Source organism: Neofelis nebulosa, chromosome 18 (assembly GCF_028018385.1).
Source record: "Neofelis nebulosa isolate mNeoNeb1 chromosome 18, mNeoNeb1.pri, whole genome shotgun sequence".
NCBI classification, from domain to species: Eukaryota; Metazoa; Chordata; class Mammalia; order Carnivora; family Felidae; genus Neofelis; species Neofelis nebulosa.
Genome location: NC_080799.1, coordinates 17,698,228 through 17,712,453, shown reverse-complemented (window position 1 = coordinate 17,712,453; position 14,226 = coordinate 17,698,228). Strand labels below are relative to the sequence as shown.

Sequence of the window (14,226 nt, the reverse complement as noted above, 5' to 3'; positions counted from 1 at the left end):
AGTACCAGCTGATGTTTTTACTTTGGCTCCCAAAGACTGGGAAATGGGGGAGGTGCCAGGGAAGGCAATGAGGGTTTGATACGGGAAGTGGGGGAATGGTCATCGGACATACTTCCTTGATTTAAGAATTTTCCTGTGTGGAGGGATACTTGAGAATCTGTTCCAGAAGATACTGACTCTGAACCCTGGGCAGGGTTCTCTAAATTCACTTACATCAAGGAGGAGACTGAAGGACCCAGAGTGGACCAAGGCCTTGATCAATATGGCCCTGAATTCCTCTGAACATGCAGGCCAGGATTTGCTTCTGGATTCAAGACATAAGAGTAATCAGCTGTAATTGAGCACCTACAACAACCTGTCATATGTACTTGCCCTGCAGATAGCACTATGAGAGGGAATTATACCCATTTTACACACAAGCAAGCTGGGGCACCTGGCTGGCTCAGTTGGTAGAACACGTGACTCCATCTCGGGGTCATGAGTTTGAGCCCCACATTGGAGGTACAGATTTTTTTTTTTTTTTTAAGTAAAGGAAGGAAGCTGAATGTGTAATGAGATGTCCTTGTTAAAATGGTTAACCCAGGCAAGCAGAGGCCAGAAGTGGCATTCTCCATCTTTGGTAACTTAGGGCCAGAACAGAGCAGTGGCTAAGAGCACAGTTAAGGCTTCTTGAGCCCAAATCCTGTGTAGGAAACTCAATGTGTATTAATTCCCCTCCCCCTCTGTAAAACGGGGCTAATATCAGTACCTTCCTAAAAGAACTCTTACTGTCAAATGAGTTAATATGTGAGAAAGTGGCCGTGGCCGGCACACAAGTGCAAAGTGTTTCCTATTAGCACGCGGAGACCACTCTCCCACGCAATGAAATGATAATGAGGACGCAGCTTCCTTCTAGCGCGTCTGGTGCTCGCAAGGCATGCCGCGTGCTCGAGCCACCCGGCACCGAGGGGATCCCGCTGAGTTGCCAGCCGCTCAACAGTACTGCCAACGCGCGTGCGCGAGAAAGCCAGGCGGCCTGTGGACTTAAGGCAAGCGGCGGAAAGGGAGAGGCGACGTAACTTGCTTTCGAGAGGCACTTTCCGCGGCCGCACGCCGCCCAGCGGCCAACCGCCTCCTAGAACTTGCGCACCACCTCCTGGCTCCTAGTCTCGACGCTGTCTGAAGACGGGCCAATGAACAGAGAGCAGGAAGAGGCGGGGTCACCTGAGGGACCGCCCCAAGCGCTTACTTCTAACCAGTCTAGTCACAAGACCTGATGAAGGGCGGGGCTAATCTGACGTATACCCAATCCAAGATTTGAGGGCGGTTACATATTACCCATTCCCCGGAGCTTGACTCCGCCCTTCGCCTTGTCGTACACTTCTCAACCTATCAACGACTAAGCTTGTGGAGGGGTGAGGGGAAAGGGGCGGAGTGTGGGAGGAGGCCGAGAGAGGAAGGAGGCGTAGGCTGAGGAGGAAGAGGGAGGAGGGGCAGGGAAGTCCTGACGAAGAAGAGGCCCAGGACTCCAAAGGAGACAACAGGAGGGTGCGCTGGAGCTACCCCGCTGCCCAACGGCTGTTCCGGATCCCTTACGGCGCAAGTCAGGCAGAGACGGAGGAAAGGAGGAAGAGACTTTTATGTCGGCAGACAGAGAAGCTCTACCCGTCACCGTTGCCTCACATCCGGGGCTTTGGAGGGCTGGACCCGCGGCCCCGCCCCCCCCCTCGCCTTTCATGGCGACCGGAGGCGGAGGCTGGAAGAGCTGGGCCTGGAGGAGGCCCCTTTAAATCTCCTTAAAGGGGCGGCCACTGAACTCGGCAGACTACATCGGCAGCCTTAAAGGGGAAGCCATCGAACAGAAGCTTGACAAATTGAGAACTGTGCTGTTGGGAGAGCTGGAACGAGTGGGGATTCTCACCGCCGTTTCTCTCTCACGCAAGAAGTCCTTTAAAATCAGCTTAAAGGGGAAGTGGCCGCTTGTGGAGGACCAGAAACTTAACTCCCGGGCCCTTAAAGGGGCGGCCTGCTGTTTGGAGGACCCTGGACTCCTTAAAGGGGTGGCCTCTTTTAGCCGGAGGACTTGAGACACTTTTAAAGGGGAGGTCTACGTTTCGGGGCGAGCTTTCGGTCCCTTTTAAAGGGGTGGCCCTTCCTCTTCCTCGGGGAGACTTGTCTCGACCCCTGGCAGGGGGCGGCCACTGCACTAGGCCGGCTGGACACCATCGGGTCGTTTTAAAGGGGTCAGGGGCTGGACAACTTGAGGCCTCGCCTTAAAGGGACGGCCGCCCCGTTTTCGGCGTCTCGGCCCCGCCGGCCCCACAGGGGGGGCCCTCGGGCTTGTCGCCCCGGGGGCGGCGCCGGCTCCCCGGGCCTTGGCCTTGGGGCAAGCTCGGGGCCAGTAGATCCTGCTTTAAAGGGGAAGCCGTGGCCTTTTCGTCCCTGTGCAGCCGCCAGCGCCGCGCCTGCGACCCCGGGCCTGCGGACAGGTCGCTTCGGGCCCCGCCGCCTCCGGATGCGGCGCTGAGGGCGGTCGCCATGGAGACGGCAGCGGCCGCGGCTCCGGGCCCGGGCTGGGCCGCTGAGGGGGAGCGGCGGCGGCGGCGCTGCTCGCGCCGAGACCGAGACCGGGAGCAGCGGCGCCGCCGAGGTCCCGGCGGCGACGCGCCCCGGGCCCTGTTGGCCGCCCCGCGCGGCTCCTCGTCGTCCTCGTCGCCGCCACCGCCGGCCAGGCCTTGGTCGTCAGCCTCGTCTGGAGAGCGGCCCGGAGGCCCGAGACGACGGCGGCCCCGTCCCAGGCCTCGGCCCCCGCGACCCCGAGCTCGGAAGCGGCCTGCCGGCTCGGGCAGCCGCGGGGAGGAAGAGGAGGAGGAGGAGGAGGGGGGCGCAGACGACGGGGAGGCCGAGGAGGAGCCTGAGGAGGAGGAAGAAGAAGAGGAGGACTTGATCGATGGCTTCGCCATCGCCAGCTTCGCCAGCCTTGAGGCCTTGCAGGTGGGGCCTGGTGGGGCTGGGGACCTTTGGGGGCTTCAGAGGGGCAGAGAGAAGGGTATCGTGCCTGGAGTGGGTGGAGTTGAGGGGGGAATGCTGGCACCCCAAACCAGAGCAACCGGCTCCTCTGGCCAGGCCTCTGCCCCACCCTGGGGTGGGAGGAGGTAGAGTTAGTCTCCAGGGACCAACCAGGTTATCTGGTCTGAGAGCCACTTTGGTAGCCTGGTCACCCCCAGAGAGGTCGGGAGCTTTCCTTTCTCCATCTACTTTAGTCCCACCTCCTCCTCCACAGAAGGATGCATCTCTTCAGCCCCCAGAGCGACTGGAACATCGGCTGAAGCATTCTGGGAAGCGGAAGAGGGGGGGCTCCAGTGGGGCCACTGGGGAGCCAGGGGACAGCTCTGATCGGGAGCCTGGCCGGCCCTCTGGGGATCGGGCCCGAAAATGGCCCAATAAACGGAGAAGGAAAGAGGTGAGCTTGTCATATAGATCCTTGTCCTTTAAAACTCTGGGCAGAACGTCCTTCACATAGACCTGTTTTTCATCAGTAATGCCACTGCCCATCGTAAACAGTGATTTTATTTTCTAAGGGCAAAGAAGGCAGAGCAAATTTGAGCCCTCTACTCCTCAGTCCGGGTCTGACAGAGACATTCCTACAGTCAGACTTTTCTGCTTTTGGCTGGCTCTGTTTCAGACATGTTGATAATTCAGAGCTGTATCAAAGAGATTTCACTGAATTGTAAATGAATTAGATAGGGTCTCAGCCCTCTCTCTTGAGGCAGTAGTAATCTCCCAAGAAAAAAACAATCTGTGAACAAATACCTAGACCAAAATCTGAGAAGCTGTAGAAGGCAGAGGTCTGGGAGAGATGCTGTAGAAACCCACATGAGGAAGCCACTCATTCTGCCTGGGGGATGGGAGGAGGGTTGTGGTTAGGGAAAGCCCCCTAGGATGTCTTAGTCAGGCCTTGAAGGATAGTCATAATTGTGTTAAGAGAAGAAACGAGCCAAGTTGTTTTGAGCAAAAACACAGAGATGTGAGAATGTATTTGGAAGATAGAACATTGGGAACGGTGGGCACTAGCAGGAGAAGTAGCTGGAAAAGGATTGAGCATGTCATGAAAGACCTTGAGTTCTTTGCTGGGGAGTTTAGACTTTATCCAAAGGCCTTGCCAGTCAGCCTCCCTTACCTCTGGACTCTGGTCTTTCTCAGGCCTCCTCCCGTCATTCTCTGGAAGCTGGATACATAGTAAGTGCTCTCCACCTGTACTGGTCCCTCCCCTCTCAATTCCTCTTTGGAAGTCCCCTCTCTACCTTGGGCCCCACTCTTCTTCCCTCTTGTGACATCTCTGTCTTTCCTTCTCCCCAGTGCGATGCAGAAAGCGATCTGGACGAGAGGGTGAGTGGGGGTAGAACTTGTGGGGTGGGCAGTGTTACAACTTGTAAAATGTACTGCAGCTTAAAGGTCTCCTATGTGCAGCAGACAGAGCCTCCCCTTGAGTGGGGAACATAGGTTAGGGTGGGCCAGGATTGAATGTGGGGAGGGGGGAGGGAGATTGAGAGGGTAAATGACTTCTTTTCTTTAGTAACTAGCGCCAGATGACCAAAGATTAGAAAGCCCATGTTTTGGTATCCCACGTTTTTCAAAGCCCTTGGAGATACCAGTGGTTCTCCACAGAAATCCTAGGTGACTGTGAAACTAAGCTGGTCCTTCCTGCTAGCAGTTAGTCTGCTCTCACAGATTAGAGTCCCAAGCAGAGATTATGGCAGTGAAGATTCTAAACTGTTGTGGTCAGTGTCAGAACAAGTCTTATAAATTAGATTTCGGTTTTTGCATCAGGCTTGACGTGCTTGTTTTGAAATAATGTGTTGTAGCAGTTGATGCTCTACTCCTATAACTAACTGAGTTTGTATTCCCTGATGTGTGTCTTGTTTTAGCTTAAAAAGTTGGCTGGACAGGGGCTGTGGTGAACCAGAGAGTTCTTGTCTGTCTAAAGGAGGTGACCACTGTCTAGTTCTAGCTAATTTCATGCAAGAATAGGAGCCAGTTTTTAAGAGAACCTGCAAGTCTGAGTTTTTATCAGGACGTCTTGCATTTATCAGCAATTAATTTTCAAAGATTTTGCTAACACTTGTGGACCAAACTGATCTGTAAGTCAGGTAGACATGTGGGCCAGCAGTTAGTGATCTCTAACATTTTTGCTTTGATGTGTCTACTTCTTTGCTATGTAAGTTCTACCTTGATTCAGTTCTCCTGGTCTAATTTCAGGCTCAGCTATCCTACCCTTTTTCCCAAGGATAGGCCCTCTGGAGCCCATAGTCTTTGCTGGATTTTAGCTAAGCTGGTGAAATAGACTTATGACCATCACTTATTCCTAGCAGGCTCTAGAGGCTGTTAGCCTTCCTGGGTTAGAGCCTTCCTGAGCAGAACCTGACCTTGTCCCTACCCTTCTTCCCCAGGTCTCCGATGATGACCTCGATCCATCCTTTACTGTCTCAACCAGCAAAGGTTGGTCTCAAGGGCTGGGGCTGGAGACAAGGGAGGGAAGTTGGGTGAGCGTGGGCCTCAACTGAATACGTCTGCTGTCCTGTCCTCACAGCCTCGGGCCCCCACGGCGCCTTCAATGGGAACTGTGAAGCAAAACTCTCCGTAGTCCCTAAAGTGTCGGGCCTGGAGCGGAGCCAGGAACAGCCCCCAGGGCCCGACCCGCTGCTAGTGCCTTTCCCCCCGAAGGAACCACCGCCTGCACCGGCCCCTCGGCCTCCTGTCTCACCCCCTGCACCCCTGCCGGCCGCCCCCAGTCTGCCACCCCCACCCCAGCCCCAGCTGCAGCTTCGGGTCTCGCCCTTCGGCCTCCGCACTTCTCCCTATGGCAGCAGCCTGGACCTCAGCACTGGCAGGTGAGTGGTCCAGGGGTTTGGTCTGATCTGGAAGGACCTGGTCATTTTGGCGCCAACCCCTGCATTCTGTGGCTGGGACATGGGATGGTACCTGTGGGATGTGACTTGAAGAAAGGATTCCGAGGCTGAAAAGTTTTAGAGACACTGGGTGAAACAGATTTAAAGAAGTTACTTGCTTGCAGGACTTACCAGAAACTTTCCACCCTACATTCACATGCAGGGAAATCCGCTTTGTGCCGTTTCTCAATTTTATTTGCTGGTGAGACCTTCTTGCAGGGCACATCTGCTAGGAATACTGTTCTTCAGAACATACTTTGGGAAATGCTGACATGATGATTAAGGGTGCTGGCTTTGGTGTCAGTCAGACCTGGACTCAAAATCTTGCTCTGCCACATAGTGACTGTGTGATTTTTGACAAGTCACTTAATCTCTCTGAGCCTCCATTTCCTCCTCCTGTAAAAAGAAATAGCAAGAGTACCTTCATCCTAACAAAGCTATTGTGAGGATTAATTATGAGTTAATGCAGTGTTTCCCAAAGTGTGTACGTGCATCGTCAGTGGTGCGTGAGATAATTTGAGCTGTTACGTGAGTAAATTTTTTTCAGTTGTTACTTGCTTTAGAAAAACATGACTAGTATCTCAAACCCTTGATTTCACATGTGTGGCTTGGGCGAGGCTAAGTGAAAAGCCAAGAAAGTTAAATTAAAGAAAGAAGTAAATGGTACAGGTGGTTGCACGGACGCAGCAGCAGTTGGGAAGGTGGTGTGACATGTTGGAGATTTGGATTAGCGTGTAAAGCAGGTGCCAGCACTTGACCTACAGTAAGTGCTTGTTAAAGGGTAAGAATCACTGACACTATTATTATCATTATTGATGCTGTTCTATTGTTGTCATTTTCATTATCGTTCTTTTTCTTATTCTTGAGAAAACTAAGGCTCAGAGAGGGGCAGTGACTTGCTCAAGGTCACCCAGGGTGTCAATGGCAAGACGGGCCTAGAATTCAGGTCACCTGACTCCTAGGCCAGGCCAGGGAGGTGCTGCTTCCACTGTCTTAGGGTGGGAACCCAGGTGGCTTAGGTTGTAACTAAGCGGCAAAGTGAACGACATGTTTCGTGCTGCAGTTGAGTCAGAAAAGGGCAAGTCATGTGGCCAGAGACGTCCGGGCAGCTGTGTGGAAGAGATCTGGAGAGGGAGAGCGTGGGGGTCGCTGGGTGTGGGAGGTACCTCAGTCTGAGGATGGGCTCCCTGGGCGGGGGTGGGGGTCCTGGGGGCCGGGTTCTACCACCTTCCATGTTGGAGAACCAGGGTCAAGGTATCGCCCAGGCTTCTGACCCCCTCCCGTCAGAGCTGGCACCTCCCAACCCCTCACTCATCTCCCCACTTCTCTCCCCAGCTCTTCACGGCCGCCCCCCAAGGCCCCGGCCCCTCCCGTGGCTCAGCCTCCCCCCTCATCATCCTCTTCGTCCTCTTCCTCCTCATCTGCCTCCTCCTCGTCCGCGCAGCTCACCCACCGGCCCCCGACGCCCTCACTGCCCCTGCCTTTGTCCACCCACAGCTTTCCCCCCCCTGGGCTGCGGCCCCCCCCACCACCCCCCCACCCCTCCTTGTTCTCCCCTGGCCCCACCCTGCCCCCACCCCCACCCCTGCTGCAGGTGCCAGGGCACCCTGGGGCCTCAGCCGCTAACGCCCTTTCTGGTGAGTTTGGGGTCCTGGCCGGGGGGTGGGGGGCCATGGCCCCGGGCTTGGGCCCAGTCGGCTTTGGGGCAGCTGGACCTCAGCAGACATCAGGGCTTGAGGAGGGAGTGGCTAAAGGCCAGAAGGGAAGGCCAGTCACCTGGGCCCAAGGAGGCTGACCTGGTGGCGACAGATATTAAAGCCTTCTCCCCCTCCCCTCCCACAGAGCAGGACCTGATCGGCCAGGACCTGAACTCTCGCTACCTGAATGCCCAGGGTGGCCCCGAGGTGGTGGGGGCAGGGGGCTCCGCCCGGCCCCTGGCCTTCCAGTTCCACCAGCACAACCACCAGCACCAGCACACCCACCAGCACACCCACCAGCACTTCACCCCTTATCCCCCGGGCCTGCTGCCACCCCATGGCCCCCACATGGTGAGCTCCTCATTGGGCTGGTGATGAGGCTCAGAGACTTGGGGGGAGGGTGTGGCTTCCAGGGGAAGATCATGGGTCCCTGGCTGGCAGCTTACTCTTCCCTTCTCTTCCCTAGTTTGAGAAATATCCAGGAAAGATGGAAGGCCTTTTCCGGCATAATGTGAGTGTGTGTGTGTGTGGTGTGTTATGTGATGGATGCATCAATGCGTGTGGCCCTGACTGTTGGGGATCCAGTCTTCAGCTTCAAAAGCAAGAGCCTTGAGCCTGGGAGAGCTCCCTGGGGGATTTTAGGGTGGAGGCCACAGGATTGATGGGCAGACGAGACGTGGGCTGCCCCTCCACCCCCAGCTTGGACTAGTCCCCTTCTCTCCACAGCCGTACACGGCCTTCCCTCCCGCAGTGCCCGGCCTCCCTCCGGGCCTCCCGCCGGCTGTCTCCTTTGGCTCCCTGCAGGGGGCCTTCCAGCCCAAGGTGAGCTCCCAATCCAAATACCACCACCTCCCACCCTGTACAAACCCAGACGCCCTGGATCCACATACCTTCTTCCGTTCCCCAAAACCACACCCATTCTCCTGTCCTCCCCTTGTGGACCTAGATTTCTTCAGAGCCAATGCACCCTCCCTGTCCCAGCCCCCAGCTTGGTTCCAGACCCCTTTTTATGCCTGGCGCCAGCTCTCCTGACTGATCCCTCCACTCCCCTTTCCCAGAGCACGAACCCCGAGCTGCCACCACGACTGGGGCCAGTGCCGAGCGGGCTTCCCCAAAAGGGGACACAGGTGAGGGGGGCCAAGGCAGGTCCTGGGGGAACTAGAGTATCTGTTGAGGGAGAGCAGGGTTGATTGAAAGTGAACGACTGATCCCTGCCTTTAATACACGATCAGGGGCATACCTGAAAATCTGACGAGAGGGAATTTCTGTAAAGGACAAGGTTTACCATGCATGAGGAATAGGAAATTTCATGAAGTTGTCCCAGAAGTGAGCTTACTAGGAGAGTAGTTTTTGTAGGAGTTTTCTAATTTTTCAAGTTACAAAATCCTTTTTTTTTTTTTTTTTTAAGTGACATCACACCAGGAAGTCCTGTCCATAAAACAATGAATGAAAAGATAAGCTGCTCCTTTGTGAAGTGGCACAGGGAGCAGCCTTAGAGCCCACGGCTCTGGGAATATCATGAAAAGCACAGGATGTGTTTCCTAAAGGGTAGACTAGACCAGAGATTTTGCAACCTCTTTTAGCAGCAGTAAAGGTTTTTTTTTACTAGAGGAATCTTCAGCAGAGTCTCACTATGTAAAGCTGTTAGTAGGATAGGTTCTGAGTTTGAGAAAGCTGCCTGTCTGCCTCCTCACTCCCCAGTCCTCCAAGCAGGGGCACGTCCTTGGGGCCTGGTTCAAGACCTTAGTGCTGGAGGGGAGATACCCAGAGTGGGAGAGATGGGGAAATCAGTCTTGACAGAGGCAGGCAAGGCCCGAGGGAGCCACACAAGTGCTCTGGTGTTTGGGTGGGGATTGGGGACTGTGGAGACGAGGTGCCCAGGACAGTAAACAGGTCTGAATCGCCGCCAATCTCTGCTTTGCCATCCCCAGATCCCCGACCATTTCCGGCCACCTTTGAGGGTGAGTTTGGTGAGGACCTCAGGCTGCATGAGGCTGCGGGCTGGTGTCAGGGTGTTTGGCTAAGGGCGGGTCTTGCTTGGGAATGAGCGAGAAGCCCAAGACATGGAGGCAGCCAGATGTGGAACAGCAGAAAGGGAAAGGCTTACAAGCTACAGACCTGGGTTCTGATGTAACTGGCCGTGGGACCTTGGGCAAGACAGTTTATCTCTCTGAGCCTCAGTTTCCTAGGCTGTGAAATGAACCTAGTCATCCCTCAGTTGTAGGGATGATGAGTGGGGATGTTGTGTGGCAAGGCTGGGCCTAGGACCAGGCCTGGAGTGGGCGATGAGTGAACGTTCTTTCCTTCCCTTTCCCTTTGGTTATCCTTCTGGGGCGGCAGAAACCAGGGAAGTGGTGTGCCATGCACGTGCGCGTGGCTTACATGATCCTGAGACACCAGGAAAAGATGAAGGTACTGGGGCCGGAGGGCTGGGGAGAGCGAGAGTGGGCCAGCCTGAGCCCTGGGCATCTGCCTTTGGCAGAGCTTGGCCGAATTGCTTGGCTCTGTCCCGGTCACTGCCTGAGCATTTTCACAGTTAGTACTAGGTTGTCTGGCTAACTAGGGGGAGGTGGTGTGAGAAGGCTCTGAGAGAGGCAGAGGCTAGGCACCCAAGCCCCTTCTTGGCGCCCGCCAGCCCTTGGAGGGGACCTAGGGGTGGAAGAGCAAGAGCGGGACTTCACCTGGCTCCTCACTCACCACCCCTCTCCCTGTCCCACGCAGGGCGACTCCCACAAGCTTGACTTTCGGAACGACCTCCTGCCCTGCCTTCCGGGGCCCTATGGGGCCCTGCCCCCTGGGCAGGAGCTCTCCCACCCGGCCGCCTCCCTCTTCACTGCGACTGGTGAGTCTGGCCAGCCCTCTCAGGGCCTGAGGTTCCCTGTCTATAGCCCAAGGCCCACCTTGCGCCCACTCAGCCTCACCAGAATCTCCCACCTCTCTGCCCCAGGTGCCGTCCACGCTGCAGCCAACCCTTTCACCGCAGCTCCCGGGGCCCACGGAACCTTTCTGAGCCCCAGCACCCACATTGGTAAGAGCCAAGGGCATGTTGGGCAACCCAGGCCTTGTCCCTGACTTCAGGAGTTCTCAAGCTGGGGATGGAAATTAGACTTGAGAGGCGGCTGGAATGGGGGTAGGCCTGGTTCCACTTGATTCGTGACCTTGGGCGAGTTACTCTAACCCCTCTGAGCCTTGATCTTGTCACCTGTGAAGTGGGATAGGGAAGGGAGAAGCGATTGCCAATCTCTGCCACCTCAGACACTGTCTCTGAAATAGCCAGTGGTAGGGGGTATAGTGTGCCACCTGGGAGAGGAGGGTGGAGGAAGGCTGTGCACGCCCAGGTGAGAACATAGTCGCTGGCTCCTAGCAGTCTTGTCAGGCTTCGTGGGGAGATGTAACTCGGGTCTGGGTAGACACAAGGGAATTGAGCCTGATAGCATAGGATTAGGTGTTCCTGGAAGAGGAAGTTGTGAGATGTTCCCCTAGCGGGGTAGGTTAGTTGTTCTGACTGGCTATGTGCATGAAGTTAGGGTCAGGTTGGGAAAGGCCCTGCATGTCAGGTGGGAGGAAGCCAGCAGAGATCTTCGGGTGAATGGTTTGCTCTAGAGCCAGTCTGGGTGGCTGGTGTCGGGGGATTGTGGGGTAAGACCTTGACCTCTGGAGTCAAGAGAGGCCTTGGGCTGGGGGTACCATTTACTGGCTAGATGACCGTTGGCAAGTCACTTCACTTCTCTGAGCCTGTTTCATCATCTTTAAGTGGGAGTGATCCTGTCTGCCTAGTGGGGCTTGTTGTTTGTGAGGTTAAACAACACGATGCATGTCAAAGCCTAGTGCCTTGCCAGGCCTAAGGAGGTGTTCAGTGCCTGGTGGTTAAAACCAAGACCCAAGCGGCTGAGAGCTCTGGGGCCTGCTTGCTAATAAGCTGCCTCTTCCCTGCCAGTCTTGGTGCCTGATCAGAGCTGGCTGCCGACGCTCTGACCATTCCCCTTTTCTCCCACAGATCCCTTTGGGCGTCCCACAAGCTTCGCCTCTTTGGCTGCCCTCTCCAACGGGGCCTTTGGAGGCCTGGGCAGCCCCACATTCAGTGAGTGCGGGTTGGGTGGGGCGGGTGGGTGGCTGTGGCAGTGGGCTGGGGAGGGGGGGGTTGTCCCTGAGTGGGGCCTCCTCCTCGTGGCTCCTGTCACTCCCTGCTTCGCCCTCTGTCTAGACTCCGGCGCCGTCTTTGCCCAGAAAGAAAGCCCAGGGGCTCCACCAGCCTTCGCCTCCCCGCCAGACCCATGGGGCCGCCTGCACCGCAGTCCTCTGGCCTTTCCTGCCTGGGTCCGGCCCCCTGAGGCCGCCCGGACTCCAGGCTCAGACAAGGAGCGGCCTGTGGAGCGGAGAGAGCCCTCTATCACCAAGGAGGAGAAAGACAGGTGTGCTTCTCCTCCCCCCCCCCCCCCCCCCCCACTGCCCACAACCCTGGCCCTCCCTCCCCGAAGCCTGGTCTGGTCGCAGCCTGGTCAGACCACTGGAGTACCTCCATTCTTTCCCACAGGGACCTCCCCTTCTCACGGCCCCAGCTCCGAGTTTCTCCTGCTACTCCCAAGGCCAGGGCTGGCGAGGAAGGGGCCAGACCGGCCAAGGAATCAGTGCGGGTAAAGGAAGAACGGAAGGAGGAGGCCGCCGCCGCCGCCGCCGCTGCCGCCGCCGCCGCCGCCGCCGCCGCTGCCGCCGCTGCCGCCACCACCGGGCCTCAGGGCCTTCACCTACTGTTTGAGAGGCCCCGGCCACCCCCTTTTCTGGGCCCTAGTCCCCCAGAGCGCTGCGCTGGCTTTCTGGAGCCAACCTGGTTGGCAGGGCCCCCTCGCCTTGCTAGGCCACCCCGCTTCTATGAGGCTGGCGAGGAGCTGACTGGACCAGGGGCTGTGGCTGCCGCCCGCCTCTACGGTCTGGAGCCTGCCCACCCCCTGCTATACAGCCGCTTGGCCCCGCCACCGCCACCTGCTGCGGCCCCGGGAACCCCTCACCTTCTCAGCAAGACCCCCCCAGGAGCCCTTTTGGGGGCACCACCTCCACTTGTGCCCGCCCCCCGGCCTAGTTCCCCACCTAGGGCCCCTGGCCCAGCCCGGGCTGACAGGTGAGGGAAGGGGAGGGGCGGGGGCCAAGCTCCATCCCCCTTTCCTTTTGACAAGGTCCTAGAGCTGAGGTTTCAAGCCAGGGCTAGAGGGCAGAGGTCATGACCTCACCAGCCATCTCTGAGGTCATGGAACCTGGGAGCAGAAGCCCCAACCCCCACAAGATCAAGCATCAGATGGACCTTGGGGTCACTGGGAGGGCAGAGGTCACAATCCTCTAGAGAGAGGGGTGTGTGTGTGAGTGTGTGTGTGCGTGCGTGTGTGTGTACATGTGAGAGATGAGAGTGGGGGTCATTTCAGAGGTCATAGCTCATGATCTCCTGAGGTACACCATCGCCCCCTCTGAGGGCCCCTAGGCCCTTGGCCTGCCTCCCCAAGGGCTCACTAAGCCAGAGGCCAAAGTGCCCCCCCTCCCCTTCACCTACCACCCAAGTCCTCATGCCCTCTCAGGGCTGGGGGAGGAGGGGCTAACGGAAGGGGGGTTCCATGTACATATTTATCTCCCCTTCCACATAGCCCCCCAGACCTTTTGTACATTTTTACAGGGGTGCCCCTCCCAATAACCCCCCTTCCTGGTTAATTAAATCCTCAGACTGGTGCTGTGTTCCTAGCCTCTGGCCTCTCTGTGGGGGGAGGGGGGATTGTAGAGGGAAGAGCTGGGAGGGGACAGGCAGGAACCCAGGGCTTATCCCTGGAAATATGGAGTCAGCAGGAGACAGAGCAACAGGGGAAGGGACCTGGGTACCTAGGCTGGAAAGAAGGGCAAACGCTTCCTGCTTGGCTAACAGCCCAGGTCCCCCCCGCCCCCCCAACTTGTTCCTGTTACCTCTGTGTGCCACCATTCCCAAAAGGCTCAAATCTCTAAGCTTCAGACTCCACCTCTTAGTGGCTCAGTCTCCCTACTCCATTTCCAAGTGCCCCCAGGACTCCTGGGCCCTGCTCCCCAGAACCCTGTTCCCCAGAACCCTGCCCTAGGCTGGGGGGGTGGGGGGCAGAGAAGGTCACCATGTACCACACACCAAAGAAGGGGGTCGGCCCGGGGGTGGGCCACACAGGCAGCTTCTTCAGCAGCCTCTCGGCAGCAGTCCCAGCCTTCCCAAAGCAGCAGGCGCCCCCAGGCTGGGGCCCAACCTAGAAGGCAGGGGTCAATTTAACAAAAACATAACGTTGACTTTTTTTCCCCGGTGGGGCTTATTCTGTAACATGACTTGCGGATATTTATATAAAAATGAGTGTTACAATGAGGCCCCTTGGCTGCTCTTTCAGTGTGGTGGGGGGGGGGGGGTCATCCGGCGGCGGGCAAGGGGCATTGGGTCAGGGAGGGATGAGGGAGGACGATACTGAAGACAGGACATGTCCTGGAAGGTTCCCCTTCCCACCTGGGAGAGTGGTTCTTTTACTTGTAGATGGATGAATTGGGGTGTTGGGCATTGACGTTTTTCACACATTTTTATATAACCCAGGGGTACATACTATACGGGTTCAAAC

At 56.9% G+C, this 14,226-nt stretch overlaps 1 protein-coding gene across 1 annotated transcript; it reads left to right on the top strand.

The window, feature by feature from the left end:
* The first annotated feature begins 1,407 nt into the window (after positions 1–1,407).
* Positions 1,408–13,983, top strand: FBRS (fibrosin). The gene is made up of 18 exons (XM_058711981.1): positions 1,408–2,973; positions 3,263–3,442; positions 4,183–4,218; positions 4,339–4,368; positions 5,430–5,478; positions 5,570–5,870; positions 7,263–7,564; positions 7,770–7,975; positions 8,091–8,135; positions 8,351–8,446; positions 8,683–8,751; positions 9,556–9,585; positions 9,965–10,036; positions 10,346–10,466; positions 10,572–10,652; positions 11,622–11,705; positions 11,829–12,036; positions 12,159–13,983. Exons 1-18 carry the CDS (start codon positions 2,518–2,520, stop codon positions 12,742–12,744), a joined length of 2,952 nt encoding a protein of 983 aa, XP_058567964.1. The 5' UTR covers positions 1,408–2,517; the 3' UTR covers positions 12,745–13,983.
* Positions 13,984–14,226: the final 243 nt, after the last annotated feature.